The sequence below is a fragment of the Beta vulgaris genome, chromosome 6 (assembly GCF_026745355.1).
Source record: "Beta vulgaris subsp. vulgaris cultivar EL10 chromosome 6, EL10.2, whole genome shotgun sequence".
NCBI classification, from domain to species: Eukaryota; Viridiplantae; Streptophyta; class Magnoliopsida; order Caryophyllales; family Amaranthaceae; genus Beta; species Beta vulgaris.
Genome location: NC_079207.1, coordinates 23,128,152 through 23,146,998, shown reverse-complemented (window position 1 = coordinate 23,146,998; position 18,847 = coordinate 23,128,152). Strand labels below are relative to the sequence as shown.

General features: G+C 37.3%; 1 protein-coding gene across 9 annotated transcripts in view; it reads left to right on the top strand.

Moving 5' to 3' along the window:
• LOC104896273 (protein PHYLLO, chloroplastic) overlaps positions 1-18,847 on the top strand; it is a 36,112-nt gene that overhangs the window by 9,189 nt on the left and 8,076 nt on the right. For 6 of the 9 annotated variants that reach the window (XM_010682989.4, XM_048647589.2, XM_010682988.4 and 3 more), the window contains 15 exons: positions 866-967; positions 1,068-1,144; positions 1,263-1,326; positions 8,519-8,623; positions 8,693-8,887; positions 9,170-9,268; positions 10,606-11,172; positions 11,721-11,945; positions 12,548-12,838; positions 13,572-13,639; positions 14,424-14,582; positions 14,944-15,069; positions 15,149-15,277; positions 15,368-15,485; positions 15,591-15,746. In XM_010682989.4, coding sequence (XP_010681291.2) covers positions 866-967; positions 1,068-1,144; positions 1,263-1,326; positions 8,519-8,623; positions 8,693-8,887; positions 9,170-9,268; positions 10,606-11,172; positions 11,721-11,945; positions 12,548-12,838; positions 13,572-13,639; positions 14,424-14,582; positions 14,944-15,069; positions 15,149-15,277; positions 15,368-15,485; positions 15,591-15,746 — 2,481 coding nt within the window. Of the gene's footprint in view, positions 1-865; positions 968-1,067; positions 1,145-1,257; positions 1,327-8,314; positions 8,375-8,518; positions 8,624-8,692; positions 8,888-9,169; positions 9,269-10,605; positions 11,173-11,720; positions 11,946-12,547; positions 12,839-13,571; positions 13,640-14,423; positions 14,583-14,943; positions 15,070-15,148; positions 15,278-15,367; positions 15,486-15,590; positions 15,747-18,847 lie in introns of those variants that run through there. The other 3 variants (XM_010682991.4, XM_019250268.3, XM_048647595.2) reach the window with 3 other exon arrangements.

The following is an 18,847-nucleotide window of genomic DNA, read 5'->3' as shown; positions in this document are numbered from 1 at the left end:
GGTTTCTCAAACTGATGGATATTGGCTGTTCTGTGGTCACTATTTTATTTAAGACATTACCTTGGTCTATATTGTATACCATTTCACATGTACAAAAAATCTTAGCAATTTCAAATTTCTCATATTACATTGGGAAAGAGACCATTGTTATTTATGTCGATGGGATGCCGTCTCAATGGTTCAAGTGTTCAACACATATCACAATTGGGAGAACTTTGGATTTTTGTGGTTGGCTCTTAATTGAGATCTATATCTTCCCATTTCTGTATTCCAATACGTCATTGGTGTATGTTTCGTAAAATTATCCCAAATCTATATTGACAGGGCTATGAAGTTCCTTAAAAGGCCACAACTTTATCTATGCTTGCTGTTATGATAGTACGACATAAATGCACTACTTGATTTTTTTTTGTGAGAGAGATTTTTACACCCATAAATGGATAATTATCTCTATGGAGTTTCTTGTTTGAATGTCTTAGGATTAAAATGTCACTTTACAAGGTTTTACATATTTGAAGACCAGTTGTCAACAACTCAGAACAGGATGAGTATAATTGATGGATTCTTGGGTTCTCAGTATAAAAGGTTGAGACGAAAATGTTGAACGTCAATCTTGATGCTGTTGTCATATGTAACAAGCTGTTGGGAAATGCTACAATATCTTTTAGCATATTTCATTATCTTATAAACAAAAGATTACTAATCTTTCTTGCTAACAGTAAGGCTTCAATGTTCAACGCTCAATGCTGTATGGCTGTGTTAGTCTTTACTTGGAAATTGAAGTATCTTATATGTTCCGATTTGTGTTCATATTCTAAAATTCACCACGACAACACCTTTTCCATTCTTCTCTTGCCTCGTTTAGGTGATTAATCATCTTCCAGCTATGCAAGAGACTTGCTGTGCAAACTTTATGCACTCTACTGTTCAAAAGTTCGGTATAGTCGAGGATGAAAACTTGGAAATGGTATGACTTCAGCTCTGATTATAGATTTTCCGAGAAAATATAGTACATTTAAATGCTAAATAGATCTTCCTACCTTGTGTTTCTTTTTTAATTTAAAAAGGTTTACACGAATGCCCAGGCGTTGGGAGGTTACAATAGTGCAGCTAGTATTGTGGAAATGGTATCCCCTTCTTCCTGGTAATGGTTTTGCATGACACTGCATGTTTTATTCTAAGCCTGATTCTTCTTGTTATTCTGTGTTTGAAAGTTCTAATTTTACAGCTGATCAACTAAGTTTATATTTGATGCAGAAAAGTGGTCCATCTTCATGTCAGTTCAGCATTAGGCTTTCCGAAAAGACTGCCGTTTCCAAAAATATGGTATGTGTATGTTTAGCTTAGCCATCAGAGCTTCTTGGTTAAGTCATCAATTTGCTGGGGCCTATGAGTAGTTGGAATCTATCTTAGAGCATTCTTATTAATGAACCCAAATAAATGGTTCATCCTTCTCTCTCCTCTTTTCTCTCTCCTCCACATTCTCACAAACCATTTTCAATTTCACTCTTAACCATGAACCCAAAAATAATGGTTCATCACTATTTCTCTTTTTTTTTTCCTACCCCACCACATTTTCTCTCTCTTTAAATAATTCTATGAAGTTGTATTAATTAATGTAAAACGACTTTATGCTAATTAATTGTAATTAACTTTTATAATTATTAATTTATAAATACTATTTTTTATTATATAATAATTATCGAAGAGTAATCAATTATAGTAATCTAATTAATTATTATTTTTAAATTAATTAATATTAGTTGACAAATACTAAAAAAAGATGCATCAATTCAAAACATATTACATAAAAATCAAATGAAAAGAAGACATGGAAATTAAATGCAACATTAAAATAAAAAACTAAAATCCCATTTTTTTTAGTTTCCACTCCTACCGAACTTTGCCCATATATGTTCGATCAAATCGTTTTTCAAAGATAAATGAGTTTGTTGATCTTCGATTTGTGCTTTGTGCTGCAACTACGTGTTGATGTCGACAATTCGCTCGTTATGATATTCAAAACGACCTTCTTGCTCTTCGTTGTTTCTCTGAGCAGAACGATGTCGAGATCCGCCTACATCAAACTCTGATGGATCCATGTAATTTTGGTAGGTTTCTCGTTCATCTTTAACTATCATGTTGTGCATGATTATGCACGCCAACATAATATTATGAAGTATGTGCACATCCCAAGCAAGGGATGGCATCCGAATAATAGCAAATCGAGTTTGTAGCACTCCAAATGCTCGTTCCACATCTTTCCTTGCTGCTTCTTGATGTCTTGCAAATAGTCTGTCTTTATGAGATTGTGGACTCGTTATGGACTTCACAAAAGTAGCCCAAAGGTAGATACCATCAGTAAGGTAATATCCTTTGTTATATTGATGGTCATTTACAACGAAATTAACAGCCGGAGCCCGACCTTCTAAAACATCTTCAAACACAGGAGATCTATGAAGCACGTTCAGATCGTTGCAACTTCCCGGCATTCCGAAAAAATAATGCCAAATCCACAAGTCTCTATCAGCTACAGCTTCAAGCACAAGTGTAGCTACACTTGCCCTTCCTTGATATTGCCCTCTCCATGCTGTTGGACAATTCTTCCACTCCCAATGCATACAATTGATGCTACCAATCATGCCAGGAAATCCACGTTCTTCTCCAATTCGTAACAACCTCCTCAGATCGGCTTCATTCGGTCGTCTTAAGTACACATTACTAAATTTGTTAATGACGCCATCAATGAATCTCTGAAGTGCCAATCTTGTCGTACTATCACTAATACGTATGTACTCATCGCAAGCGTCAGAAGCACACCCAAACGACCGGTGCAATCCCTCTTTTGTTTGAACCATTTGTCGTTCCTCACAACTTCATTCATGATACGCTCAAAAACATGCTTTTGCATACAAAATCTACGTTGAAACAACCTACTTGAGTAAACTGGATTTTCTGCAAAATAGTCATTGTATAATCTTAAATGACCTTTTTCTCGACCCCTAGCAGTCCGAGGTCGAGTACGTCCACCCGGTCTCATTCTAGGAGTGACCGCCGACACAAGGAATGGGAGATAAGTATGAGTGACATTGTCGATCATGTCATCTACTTCTTTTTTCTCCATATCCCTCATTTCTCTTCTGAATCATCGGAAGAAGAAGAGGAAGTTGAATTGATATTAAATTTGTAGGAATTCATTTTAGATTTGTAAGATATCTGATTTTGGTAGGGGAGATTGTTGTAGAGAATTGTAGAACTCTAATCCTTTTTATATATACTACTGGAGGAGCATAAGATTTATTTTGAAGTAGGAAGTGTATTAGCACATGGCTTCTCTGAAAAGGAGTAGGTAATCATGTCTTTTAGAGATAGTATCACATGGGTTTTCTGAAAAATAGTATGGGATCATAGAGATACTTTTTCAGAGAGAGTATCACATGGGTTTTCTGAAAAGTAGTATGGGATCATAGAGATACTTTTTCGGAGAGAGTATCACATGAGTTTTCTGAAAAGTAGTATGGGATCATAGAGGTGTCTCTTCAGATTAAAGCATCACACGGGTTCTCTGAAAAGTAGTATGGGATCATAGAGATGTCTCTTCAGATACATAACATCACATGGGTTATCTGAAAAGGAGTAATGGATGGTAGGTAATGGATAAAATACTTAAAACTTTTATTACATGAGTGACATTACAACAAAAACTTAAAACATTAATACTCAAACACTCAAATTAAACTAAAACATAAAACATTAACACTCAAACATATAACATAATATAATTAATAACACTCACACCTAAAACATATTACATAGACACTAATAGCTTAAACATATTACACCGAACGTAAATTCTACAATGCCCCAAAGTTGTTAAAGTATATTTGCAGATTGTTGATCATTTCATCTTCCCTGGCAGGTGATTTTCCTTAGAAATTAATGATTGAAGCATTTGCCAATTCACCTGATATTGTTGCATATTTAAGTTTTTCTCCTCTAATTCCATCTGCCTCTGCCTCTGCCTCTGCCTCTGCTTATCTCTTCTAGCTCAACGATGAGAAAGCTTCAATAGCTTCAGTGGTTTGACTCTTACCCTTGAATCTACCCTTAGCTTTCTTGTTGCCTTATGGACGAGGCGAGTGATCATCCCCAACATCTTCGCTTGTGGGGTGGTTGGTGTGGAGCCTCCATCTTCAGACCTTGTCTCTTTCTACTACTTCCAAAACCAACAGAATTAGACATTTGAGGCGTATTCGATGGACGTCTTATCTTATAAACAGGGTTACTCAATATGGAACGGTACTTATCGAACTTCTTCATGAAAATCCATTCATCATAGAAGTGAAATTTACCTCCACTGCTTTCAAATATCTTATGAGTTTCCGAGATCATATCATCATCATTTTGGCCACTCTTCTTTCTTACCTCTGCCTTGTCGCAACATCCACACCACTTTTGCACCGCTTCAGACATTCTGAACCATTGGCCCTTCATGCTTCCAATAGTGCGGAATTGAATTTCATAAGGGTTGGCTTTTCTAGCTGCCTCAAATTTTCCCATCACTCTCCCCCAAAATGCACCCTTTTTCTGCTGCATTCCAACAATGCTGTCTATACTTGTATTCATGAATGCTAAAACGAGTGCTTCTTTTTCAGCTTTCAACCATTTTTTTTTTTCATTTACAATGGGTTCTTGAGTTGGTTGAAATTGTGTTGGTTCAGACAAAAGTTGAGTGAAGGTTTGTTGCGTGCATGGAACTTCAAATTCACCATCATCTTCATCTTCTTCATCATCATTCATCTGTAATCTGATTTTGTATAGGTATATTTGTGGGTTATGGGAACTCTCGGGGTGGAATTATATTGGTAATTTGTTGATGCTGGCGATAATTTTGGGGGTCATTTTGAGAATAGTTTTGAGTTGAATTTTGTGGGTAATTTGGGGGATTTTGCTGATAATTATGCGGATTTTGTGGGTAATTAGGGGGATTTTGGTGATAATTATGCAAATTTTGTGGGTAATTAATGGGATTTTGGGGGTAATTATTAAGATTTTGTTGGTAATTGATGGGGTTTTGGTTTGTATTTTGTTGTGGATTTGTTAGACGATTTATGCGTCTTCTACCAGGATTAGGTACATAATTAGGATAATTAGAATCCATAATTATGAAGTTTTTTTTTTTTGAAAGATTGTAAGTTAAAGCAAAATAATGTGATGAAAGAAATGATAATAGGAAAAGAAGAGAAAACTGAAATTGTGAATAAAGTATAGCAAAATTGGTGTCTATTTAATAGAGAATAAAAAAATATGAATTTTGTTTTTTTTTTCTTTTTCAAATTGTATTTTTTGAATTATTAACGTTACAAAAATTGTAACGTTAATATTAAGAGGAGCAATAGAAACTAAACACTTGGCGAAATTTGAGAGGACCGTAATTGCTGCACCTTTCCGTCCTTTGTGAGTTGCTCCAGCGAATCCTTGGGCGACATGTGGCGTCAATTTTTTTTCAGGGTTTTCTTCCTCTTCCTTTGCCAGCGTGTACTAGTGTTTTATTTTCACGAACCATTCGGAAATCTGAATGGTTGGGCCTCGATTCACGCGTGAACCATTCTCCAATTCACCATTAAGAGAAAAATTAATGGTTCAAGCTTATGAACCATTTTTTTTTTCATCATTAAGCTTGCTCTTATAAACACTTCACTAGTAAAACTTTAACTTAACTGAAGAAAGTCTTCATATAGTTGAAGTTATTTCCTTGCTACTCAGTGAAAGCCATAGAGGCCCAAAGATAATAACTCCTGGAATATCACTCATTAGGCTCCTGCTTAGAGTGGTGTGAAATTTATGCGATGCATTGCAATATATGGGAACAGTATACATTCACTAATCAGGTCAAAACAAATGTTAGCCTTACCCAAAGTGAAAGAGACTCCTCCATAATTTTTTTTGTGGTGGGGGGATAGAGGTTAGATACTTAGATGTAGTTACTGGGTGGGTCACGTCAGGGTCAGTGCTGGTCAAAAGCAGGTCGGGCTATAAAAGGGTCACTTTGATGTGGGCCGGTATTGGGCGGATCAAAGCACATTGCGAGTGAATACGGGTCGATAATGGGGGGGCAAATAAACGAGCTAGGGACAATGAAAAAGGAGAGAGAACAGTGAGTACACGTTAATTCAAATCTATACATGTAATTTTTACTATCATAACTATTTTGATTATCAAAATTATTGGGCTATCAATTTGACTTTATATTGACCCCGTCCAATAAGATCATTATTCAGTAAGTCGTTTTAACTTGACCCTAACCCTATGCTCATTGGTTACCCTGTCCAATAGCCAAGTTTAATTATTGATGCAGCCTCATCGTTACAATCATTGAGAAGAATTTTCTATCAGATGTGATAACTCAAATTTGGAAATGCAACATCTATATGCTACTTAAATATAACACTTTGTTTGGATAGCAATGGTGGAGGGAAAGTTAGGGGAGGGAAGGGGAAATCTGATATCTATCCAAACAAACTGCAAATTAGGCGATCTGATATAGAGGAAGCGAATGGGTATACTATGGAAATTTGATGGCAATCCTTTTCCATTCTGATAAATGAGGCAAACTGTAGGAAGGGGAGGGAAATCTGATAGCATCCACTCCCTTTCCATTCTCTTCCTTTCCCTCCAAATTCTCCTGTCCAAAGAAACTATAAATGAAAAGTGCTAAAGCTTTATTTAGATATTGAGTTAGTGCATTTGTAATCTTTTGGTTGCATCAGAAAGGATCAAGTGGCTCCAATGGTGAAATTGTGTCACTTGGCAACAGTTCATGGTTTTATGCTTGAAATGCAACAAATTGTATTTGTTGTGTCCATGTCAGAGATGACCAAAGGTGAAGCTGCTAAGTGCTAGGTTCTTGTAATCTCATGATTAATTCATCCCAAGCTCCCAACGATTCACTATTCAGCCATATGATTCTTTTGTTTGCTCTTATCATACTATGATTGTTATCAACCCAGTTTCTCACGATGCTTCAACCTGTTGAATACAAAGAAAATCTTGGACTTGGCTACCCCCATCCCCCATTGAAGGATATACTATTTTTTGCTGCATTCTTAATTTGAAAAGAATCACTTATTTGCTACTTCTCCGTCTTAGCTCCAAACAAGTACTAGAGGATTATTTATCTAATTATTCATTTATGATTTCCGTAGCAAGAAGAAAATATCCGTATAATATAATCCAAAGATGAATAATTGTCTCCTATATAGAAAATAAAGATAAAAATTCCACGGTTTTATTAAACTGTCTTAGGACTTGTTCGTTTCTGATGTCACCTGGCCATAAAAGTGAGAAATCTTTGGTCTCTTTTGTGAAAATAACTTTTTTTTTTTTGCAAAATCTGTAAGTCATTGGTAGGTGTTGAGTCTCAGCTGGATCAATGCTTGCGAGATGTGACAGCATTGTACATGTTATTCAGCTTGCCATGCCAGTGATATGTGGATGAGGCTGCATTAGCAATCACCTGCATTGCCTGTGAAAGTGGTTTTGCCGCCATTATCATGATCGCAACCGCATCCGAGACTTAAAATTCTCACACCTTATATTACCTAGTACTCATGATCCACACAAGTGTTGTTTCTATCTTTGTTCACACAAATGAAGAAATCGTACAAAAGCCTTATGTTAGGAAATCGGTGTTGTAGTTTGATTAATGCGGAACAGAAAATCAATGAAATAATAAAGGTGAGAAAACAATAAAGATGAACAAACAAATAACACAAGGATTTACGTGGTTCAGTCAAATTCGACCTACATCCACAGGTGGGGATTAGAGCTTCTTCACTATAATGGAGAAAATCAGAGAGAATAATACAAGGAGTCCTAAATCTAGAGGCTAAAAGTGTTTCATAAGTTGTGTTAATAATAATGAACACTAAGAGCCCTTTTATAATCACAAGGAACCCGTACAAACCCTAAAAGATAACTTAAAACGAAAAATATATCGAAAAACGCGTTCAGCGTTCAAAACTGCGCACCGCCCGACCGGGTCGGGCGAAATCCTCCCGGTCGGGCGCGGGACGAAACAGCTTCGTCTGTTTTTCGTAAAACAGTCATAACTTTCTCGTTTTTCATCGAAATTGGGCATATGACCTATCGTTGGAAAGCTCTTTGAACAAGCTATCACCTCCAATTTGAATCACATCAAAATCATTTATAGATTGAGAGATATGTGCATTCAAAGTTAGCCTTATGCCATTCACAAGATTTCAAGTCATATTTAACACCTTATTACCCTCATTCAATACATGTTTTTATGGCCACTTTTGAGCTCTAAATGAGGATAAAGTTGGGAAAGTGGTCAAATCTTTGTGGTGAAAATGTAAGACAACACTTGTTTTGAATCAAAGTCACAATTCTGAAATGATAGTTTTTTAGTTGTAGTTTTCCATTTGTCATGATGGACTATTATTGTTCAAAAAAATTCTTGAATTTTTCAACCTCTTTTATGCCTTGTGATTACCAGTTGGATGATAGTATTGTAACCAGTTCTATTCTGCAAGACTGTGCCAACATCAATTCTGTTTGGGCATCGCTTATTGTTGAGGAATGTTCTCGACTAGGCTTAACGGTACGAACTGATTTCCATCTATATCTCTCTGCGTTATTGTACACACACCTGATTTTTTTCTCGTTTTAGTACTTCTGTATAGCTCCAGGATCAAGATCATCTCCTCTTGCAGTCGCAGCATCTACTCATCCTCATATAACTTGTATCGCATGCTATGACGAACGTTCACTTGCATTCCATGCCATTGGGTATGCTCGAGGATCTCAGATACCTGCTGTAGTTATTACGACGTCTGGAACTGCAGTTTCAAATCTTTTCCCAGCTGTAAGTAGTTCATAATTATGTCTCCTCTTTTGTGTATTTTTATAATGCATGCTGAGTTTATTGTTGCTTTTGGGTCCCAAAGTGCTACATTGTGTTATCCGAACTGTTGTGCGTAGAACTTTGTGAAAATTCGATGTATGAAGCATAGATAGAACATTGTTTCTATAATATGTTCATTTGTTTAAAGAATAGGTCCAAGGGGACATAAGTGATGGGTAGTGTGACATGGTTGGGCTAGAACATTTCCAAAGTTCTAACTCGAAAATTGTGATGTATTTCTAGGTTGTGGAGGCTAGTCAAGATTTTGTACCTCTGGTATTACTTACTGCTGATCGGCCTTCAGAATTGCATGCAGCTGGAGCAAATCAAGCTATAGATCAGGTCCGTGGTGACTAATGTGAGATACAATAATAAAAAAAAAACCTGTAGCAGTTTTCTCATCAATTAAAGTTTTTCAAGTTATTACTATGTATTTTTTTTATATGTTGTGATAGCTACACCAAATCGAGTATCACTTCATGTTTCCTTTGATTTAGTCTTAAATGATGTTGATTTAAGATGCATTTCTTTGTGCCATATGATTTTTGAAATAATTATATTTTAGAATTGTTACTGTATATGATTAAGTGAATGATGTGTGCTTCATGGTAGAAGGACCATTTGTCTCTTTTGGATTTGTTTGATTATATGTTACTGGTTTCTTTGACACCAATGCTCCAGACTGTCTTAAGATAATTTTCTTTTCTTTTTTGGTATTTTTTGTTGGCTCCTCCTGATGCTTAAAGTCTCATGATTTTTCCGCTTTGTTGCCCTCTTGATGGTAAAGAGGCCAACCCCCCCCCCCCCCTAGGTGTTCAGACAAGGGGATGTGAAGAGCAAAGTTGGCCTATTTCTTTTCCTGTTTGTTGGATGGCAACATACTTTCATAATTAATACTCTCCTTATGTAGAGGCTACTTTGTGTACCCATCATTCTCGTTGAACCAGCACATGTGTGCATCATCTCTGTCTGTCATGAACTCATGATATGAATACACAATATGTAACAATATGCAAAACTCAAAGCTCCCTCTGATGTAGATCATATCAGTATCTATTCCTGAGCTTTTTATCTTCAATAACTTTTTGGATGCTGATGACATCAAATTACAAATACAGAGAGGATGTAATCAAGAAAGACATAGGTAGGCAAAAAGTGTGTGCTTACTAGAACACAATAACTAGAGGTGGCGGAGTTGTGCTTTGAAACTTTTTGTCATTTAACATTCTTTAGTTATTACTGAAAAGTGCACTGAGAAAGCAGTACTGTTGCCATCTTGGCCTTTATTCGGGGTGAGGATAGGTAGGTGAATTAAGAACCATGTGCATGTGTGTAATCATAAGAGCAAGGAGCAAGAAAATTGAAACATATAGGTGCTGTTGTACAGCGATCTATACCCATTTACGTGATTTCTTTTACTCAGTTTTGATATAGTAACCATGTCTGCATAGTGCATACCCTCACCCAGTACATGAATGCTTTCAAACTCATTCTTAAACTGCTATTATGTTTTCCATCATTTTGTATGACTAAGATGCAAACTGGCATATGAAATCTCAGAAATTTAATTTTTTCGTGATTATAACAGTGCATGCAACAAATATTTAATGTCCAGCTCTCAGCTTATAGTTCTATAATTTTCAACAACAGTCCGATACATATTTGCATATTATATACAGGTCAACCATTTTGGTTCATATGTAAGATTCTTCTTCAATCTTCCGGCACCAACAGATCATATCCCTGCAAGAATGGTTCTCACAACTGTTGATTCGGCTGTCCATTGGGCTACTTGTTCACCATGTGGTCCTGTTCATGTCAATTGTCCTTTCAGGGAACCATTGGAAAATAGTCCCCAAATTTGGATGAGAAGCTGTTTAGACAAACTAAATATCTGGATCTCAAGCTCTCAACCTTTTACAAAATATATCAAAGTGCAACCTTCTAATGCATATAATCCCACCTATGGTTTAACTGCTGAGGTCGAAAAGGTGATCAAGAATAGTAAGCGTGGGCTTTTAGTAATTGGTGCTATACACAAAGAAGATGAAATGTGGGCGGCTCTTGTATTAGCTCGACATCTTTCATGGCCTGTTGTTGCGGATATCTTGTCAGGCTTACGATTACGAAAGCTGTTGACTTCTTATCGTGAATATGAGGAGAACTTTGTTTTTCTTGACCACTTTGATCACGTGCTGCTCTGTGATACCGCCTGGCAATGGGTGGAACTGGATGCAATTGTACAGGTAGTGCTTCTGTTTGCTTACATGATGTCTTCACTTCCCTCCCAACAAAGAAAAAAAAAAATAACCTTTAAAGTTTGTTGTGGTATTTGGTTTGTCAGAGGTTAAGAATTTTCTTTTCTGACGCTAAATTTTCATGCAATAAAAACTAATGGGAAGAACTGCACAGTTGTTTCTTACAATTTTAGTAGTAAGTTTTGAAGTAAGAAGAGCACTGGGAGCTGAAACTGCTTTTGGTTTATGAATATTGCTACAGAGTTTTAATTTTTGTTGATTAAACATCAATTGCACCAATGTTTTAGGAAATATACTGATCATGGGTTACAGGCCTTCTACACCTTTTATGGCTTGTCATTATCAAGGTTAATGGAGTAGATATCCTAAAGTTGTACTTTCTATGTGGCAAATGCCTAGACGTTCCTTTGGTCATCAAAATGTTCCTTGTTTAGTGATCTGCAGAGTCAAGCTTTTGTCTGATTTAAATAATATTGTACTATTCATATGGCTCATGCACTCATGATTGACAGTGTCCAATATTCTTTTTTTTGCAGGTTGGGAGTAAAATAACAAGTAAAAGAATTTCTCGGTTTTTAGAACATTGCTTTCCTTGCTCGTATATAATGGTTGACAGACATCCTTGTCGACATGATCCCTCACATATAGTGACACACAGGATCCAGAGCACAATCTCTCAATTCGCTGGGTGTCTGCTGAAAGTTATCTTTCCATCTAGAAACAGCGAATGGTGTAGGTTCCTGCAAGTGGTGAATTCAGTGGTAAGTACTTATCTCCTAAATATCTTTTTTGCAAAAAATAGTTTCCTCTTTATTGCTTGAACGTTGATCTTGGCAATCTAACATGGGAAGAGTGTTGACACAAATGCAATATATTTCTTGTTGGAAGACAATAAACTTGGTTGTATGATAGCTATGGTTGTCTGACTCGACCGACATGCTGAAATATGAATCTTTGGAATGGGCATATTTCTGTTATCATAATCTTAGACAATGATAAACAAATTCTAATCAAATTTACATGTCTTTAGACTGGTTTATAATCCCTCTGTAGCTCTAATAACCGGCTAGTCTTTTGGGTAATACAGCCAACCCTCCCCCACCCATCACCCCCTCTCTCTTCCCCCCAATAAAGGAAAATATATTCTTTGTAATATTATCCCTTATAGAGGCCCTAAGTGTTGTGTTTTGTTGTAAAAGTTAATACTCAGAGCTGGCAAGATTTTATTCATTTCTGCCTGTGTAATTTTAATTGGTTTTGCTGCACAATATCTCCTGTGCTGACCAAGATAGACATTTTGTTGAATTTCGCACCCTGTGCCTTCTTGTAATTGCTTGTGCTTTAACTGCATTCTCTCTTTCAGGTGGCATGGGAGTTGTCATTCCAAATCTGCTCTGAGTACTCACTGACTGAACCTCATGTTGCACATACACTTTCAGAAGTAGTTACTTCTGATACGGCTTTGTTTATTGGAAATAGTATGGCTATTCGTGATGCAGACATGTATTCTCAAGGTGTTTTAAATTGCATTGGTAAATCTTCTCAGTTGGCATTACCCTGTCGCTCGATTCACATTGTGGGCAATAGGGGAGCTAGTGGTATTGATGGTTTGCTGAGTACAGCTGTTGGTTTTTCTGTTGGATGCAAGAAAAGAGTAAATTTTTTATCTTTTAGTAGCTATGGTTAATTCTACATGGTGGCTGCTTCAGCCTTGAGGCTCATGTGCTACATTACACATTGGATCTTGAAGGAATATCAGTGTATTAAATAGTGCCTAGGCGCTAGGCAATTGGGGTCAAGTGCTCTGTGCTAGGTGAGGCAATTTCAAAGAGGCGCACTTGAGGTGTACGAAAGCACACCTAGGCATGAAAAGCTCACCTAGGCGCACATTTTTTTTTTTTTACATCAGATTTTTTGAATTATTTTTTAGTTGCACCTCATTCAATGTGGTGCACTAGGATCCCTATCGCCTCAATGCACCTTGAGTTTTTTTATACATTGGAATATATCAACTAGTACACAAGTAACACAACTTTCATGAGTAGGTGGAAACACCCAGAATTAACAGTTACTTTGATCGGCAGCATTCATTTCCCCTTTTGAGTACTTAATCTTTTGAACAAGAAGTGTCCATGTGGTTTCACAAAAAAAATTAAAATCTGCACATACATTTTCTAAGCTACTTGAGAATCAGCGTATTTAACTCTGCGTTGTTCATCAGATTTCACATACCTGTTGCCTGAAATCAATTTAAAGTTCTACTAGCACATAATGCAATTTCTCTAGGCCCAGAAGTTCTTCCACAAAATAGTCCAAGGGCAAAACATACTTTATTTCATTGCACTGCAGATGGTATAAGATATGTTGACATGCTATTTTTATGTCAGGTACTATGTATAATGGGAGATGTTTCTTTTCTACATGACACAAATGGGTTGTCAATCTTGAGCTTTAGGTATATATTTGTATCTCTTACAGTTTTGACCTTTTTCTTTTTCTTAAATGCTATGCTTTTCTGTGTTATCATATTACGTGAAGCACTGAAAGTGCTGGTAAATATCAAGAAATAGCAATTGAGAAAATGATTTTTTGTGATTGGTGTCTGTATGACGTAAAGATGGTGGGTGGACTTGAAATTTTGTTAATGTATTGCTTTAACGGGAATCCCACTAATGTCCAGGAGATAGTAAGCACTCATTCTAAATAATTGGCTTTTGAGCTTACATCTTGCCGAAGCATCGGATACTGGAGACAATACATCAAGCATCCAATATTTTGAAGTTTGAACTGTATTGGAGATCTATCAACAACAGATCGTGATCTGGATGCTTTAAAATGGGCCGTATGTAGAAGTCTTAAGCTGCTACCCTATTATTATGTTTTTTGGTCGAAAATGGATTCGGTTGTGTTAGGCCTTTTTCCCCCTTTTTTTGCAGTTTCTTAATCCTGTGTACAATTCTACTAATATATGCCTGAAATCAGTTTATGTCTTATACCACCTCTGGAGATCTTGGTCTCATCATATTATATTGTGCCTTTCTTTTGTGAATGACCTATTTTATCAGGGTGACCTTTTCTTTGGTGCCCCCTAGTATTCTTGATCTTGTCGGTGACAGGATCCAGATATAAGAGTTGTTGACTACCTGTTATATTTATTGTTGGTAACTTGCTGGTAATAATTATGATGTTCAAGGGCGCCATTATGTTTATGGATTAGTGTATGAAAATTTTGCTTGTAGGATGAGGCGGGAACCTATTACAATACTTGTCATAAACAATCATGGTGGTGGGATCTTCAGTTTCCTACCAATTGCAGAAAAAACTGAAGCTGAAATTTTGGAGAAGTATTTCTACTGCAATCATAGCATTTCGGTTAACAAGCTGTGTGCTGCACATGGGTAAGGGTAGTTCTCTACTCCACATCATTTCTTCTGCTTCTGCTATGCCTTTCCATTTCCTCTTGGTTATGCTGAGTGTAGGAGTCGATGATCTCATATTTTCTTACTGCATTTTATTTCTTGAACATTGGTGATTTATGTCCATCTGAAACAATGAAAGACCTGTTGCATCTTGCATGTAGAATGATGACTAAATGCTGGTAAATACTCACAAGTCCTTGATAGCTCAATGAATGTTTAGAGTGATGTAACACTGTATCTGTTCTGCATTACATTTACCCGCTCCATCTTTGACTGTTTACTTTGCTTCTGCTTGTTTTAACCTTTGATTGTGTAACTCATGAGACTGGAGGGTGTGCAGTGTGAAGCATTTGTTGGCAGAGACAAAATTGGAACTTCATGAAGCTTTAAAAACATCCAAAAAGTCTGACACAGATTGTGTCATAGAAGTTTCAGGCTCTATCAACAGTAATGCGGTGTTTCATAGGTTGTTTACATCATTTCTTAATTACGTGGTTGCTCTTTTTGCTGAAGCAAAAGTTTCTAACAATCACGCTTTCCTGTAGTGTCTTGAGAAATTGTGCTGCTCAAGCGGCATCTCATGCTTTCACTACACTTATGCAACTTTCTCCTCCAGAAGCTGCTCAACGTGATTTTTTCTACAAGATTTCCAAAGTGGAGTACTCCTTTTATGGGTGAGTTTTCAAATAATAGAATGCTGTTTGCTTCTAATCGATATAAATATCTTCAGCAGTTGATGTATATGTCAATTATGGTTGTCTTAGAGTCAACCTAGCTGCTCCACCGACTTCAGTCTCCCGCGACGTTAGTCCGTCAAATTTTGTTAGAGAAGGCTTTGTTTTAGCATTGACTCTTGATGATGGAAGTACTGGGTTTGGTGAGGTGAGCTTCATTATTGTACTCGATATACATATGATGAACATTGTTTGTTCAGAATATGCAATTATGAATAAGTTGTTGAAGAAGCTCTTATATATTGGTGGACAGATTGCCCCCCTCGAAATTCATGAAGAAAATTTGCAGGATGTGGAAGAACAATTGCGTTTCCTTGTTCATGCTCTAAAAGGAGCTACTATTAGCTATCACCTTCCCTTGTTGAGGGAGTCGTTTTCTGTGTGGATGTGGAGAGTTATTGGAGTCCTGGTGAGATATCTAGTAGTCATTGATCATTTAAAAGCTATTTACCCTTTTAGATCTCTTGTTGAAATGGTAAGAAAATAAAAGCATGGATGACATAATGTGTTATGAATTGCAACACATAGAAGCATGTTACAGAGATGGATATGTGGCGCTAGGTATTTCAAAAGGCAAAAGTCCAAAACGATCCAAAATGAAGCCTTTGATGGTTTCCAAGTTTCTGGTAGCCCCAAGTATATTGAGATTTATCTCAGGAATGAAGGTAGTAAGAGTATCTCTTATGCTTTAATCCCAACTCCCAACTTCTAAGTAGGGCCTGCTCATACGCCTGCACTTGAATGGCTTATTTTGAAATGTCTGCAATATATTCTGTGTTTTAATCTTAACTCAAAGAACTCACTTTGACGGGCGGGGTATGCACTTTTAGAATAGAATCCTTCAACTAGAGGAGAACATTTTACTATAAAGGTGAATAGAGTGTTACTGAATATGAGAGAGTTCAAATAAGGAGTACGAAACTACGAATTGAGAAGGGGTTTACTATTTACCGCTCGTACTTACTAAACATTCTCCGTATTTTTATACGTAATTTTTATTTTTTTCATATTTTTTACCAAAAAGGTATAAAAATGTTAGGGGGGTTGCTATGGGGGTGGGAACGGGGTGTGGGTGGTGCAGGCGTAGGGATGGGGTTCTGGGTTGGCTTGAAGTGTGGTGGTAATGGTGGCTAGGTGGTGGTGATTATGGAGGAAGCAGAAGTGGAGGAGAGAGAAAAAAAAAAGTACCTTTTAAATACGGACAATATACGGTAAATACGGACGGCAAATAACATGGCATATTGAGGAAGTGACAAAGGAGTATTTTGCCCTTATGAAGTAAAATTTGTTTGTTTGTATAGCTACACATCTGATATTATCTCTTTTTTTTTTCCTTTTTTTTGGGTCGGGGGTTTGGGGGTGGCTGGGTTTTGTCTGTTGGTAGTTGTCAAGATTTAAAGTCTACAGAGGAGCCTATTAGGTATGATCTCTTCATCTTAATAGTAAACTCCCTTATGCGTCTGTTTCTTCCATACCACTTCTACAACTTTTTTTTTTTGGGTTTTTTCACCAAATAACCCTCACAAATTAACAAATTCACAATATACCCTCAATGTTCTAGAAATGCACCATATACCCTGACTTTTCAAAATTGTGTACTAGATGCCCTTTTTCTAACCCTAATCTTAAACCTATACCCTGACCCCTAATCTTAAAGTCACCGTTAGCTTTATTTACAATTTTACCATTATTAACCCTAAACCCTAATTCTAATCTAACCCTAACCCTGGCCCTAATCTAACCCTTACCCTTATCCTAACCCTAACCCTAATCTTTAACCTATCCCCTTACCCCAAACCTTATCCCTAATGCAACCCAACACCCCTCCACCCCAGCTCCAACCCCCCACCCCCAGCCTCACCCCCTCCCCCTCCACCGCTGCATCCCCATCCTTTCCACCACCGGCCTCCCCCCTCCCCGACAGCACCCCTCCCTCTCCCCCTCCCCCTCTTCGTTCACCATCGCATCAACTGCTCGCGGGGGGTGGGTCGGATTTTCGCGCAGGGTGGGGGATTTTCGCGGGGGGTGGGTTAGATTTTCGCGCAGGGTAGTCGGATTTTCGCGCAAGGGGTGGGGGAGTCGACGGAGAACGAAGAGGGGGTGGGGGATTCCGGCGGAGAACGAAGAGGGGATGGGGGATTCCGATGGAGAACAAAGAGGGGGTGGGGGCGGTGAATGAACTGGCGGTGGGGGAGGGGGAGGGGTAGGGGCATGGGTGGGGTGGAGGGGTGGTGGGCTGGGTGGGTTAGGGTTAGGGTTAGGGTTAAGGGTAAAGGTAAGGGTAAGTTTTAAGATTAGGGTAAGGGGAAGGGTTAGATTAGGGTTAGAATTAGGGATTAGGGATTAATGATGGCAATATTGTAAATAACATTAACGGCAACCTAACGGAAGTTAGAAAAAGGGTATTTTGTGAACGTTTTCGAAAACTTAAGGATATATGGTGCATTGTTGAAACATTGAGGGTATTTGGTGAAATTTTCAATTTGTCAGGGGTATTTGGTGAAAACCCCTTTTTTTAATTAGTGGCACTATAACTGTGCACTATTAAATTAAGTTATAGTGGTTTCTTCATGGTATAGAGACCTTAACTTGCCTTTCTTAGTCCCTTTACTCATGTATGAGTTGCTTCTACGTTGGGGTAATGCTTGTGAAGCTTGTATTACGATAAGGAACTAACACAGAACCTTTATGTAGGTGATAAGCACCGTCGAAGACCACAAGAACATAGTGCAAATACAATATAGAAAATAGCAAAATAACAATAAATAAGAGACAAGTATTTATGAGGGGATTTTAATTTCCTCCTTCAGCATAAGTTTTATATTATGAATTTCTTACAAAATAATAGAACCTCCTCTCTTGATGGTTCTTTCCACTCAAGAATAGTTTCCCTCATTTGACGGTTCCTACCACTCAAGTCACTGGATGGTTCCTACCACTCAAGATTTTTCCCTCACATGTGAGTCCTTCCTCTCACACTAATATACCCTCTTTTCTAGTTGTAAATCTCACCGTTCTATTTTCTTAGTTAAGCCAAACCCTTTTTATAGGCTAAATAAGAAAACCCTATTCTACGAATTATAATACTTGCCTCCCAAGATAATAATTTCAGAAGATATTACTCCCTCCGTCCCTAAATAGAGTTCCTATTTCTTTTGGGCACAAGTAATCATGTGTAGGACCTTAATTGTATTAAATCGTAATTAAATATAGAAGTTGGTACACTTTTTATGAATTGTTTATTAAGGAGAGAGAACGTGGGCCATATGCGAAAATGGGTGATATTATAAAAGTTGAAAGCAAAATAATATTTTAATTGGTGGACCCATACCAAATAAGGAAATGGGAAATCTATTTGGGACAAACATGAATGGAAAAACGTGCACTCTATTTAGGGACGGAGGGAATACATACCAAAATCTATCTAGCTACTTAATTAGAATCATCATTGAATTAGGAAACTAAATAAAACAACACAAAGAAATCTCATCCAAGAGTCCTTTCCACGCA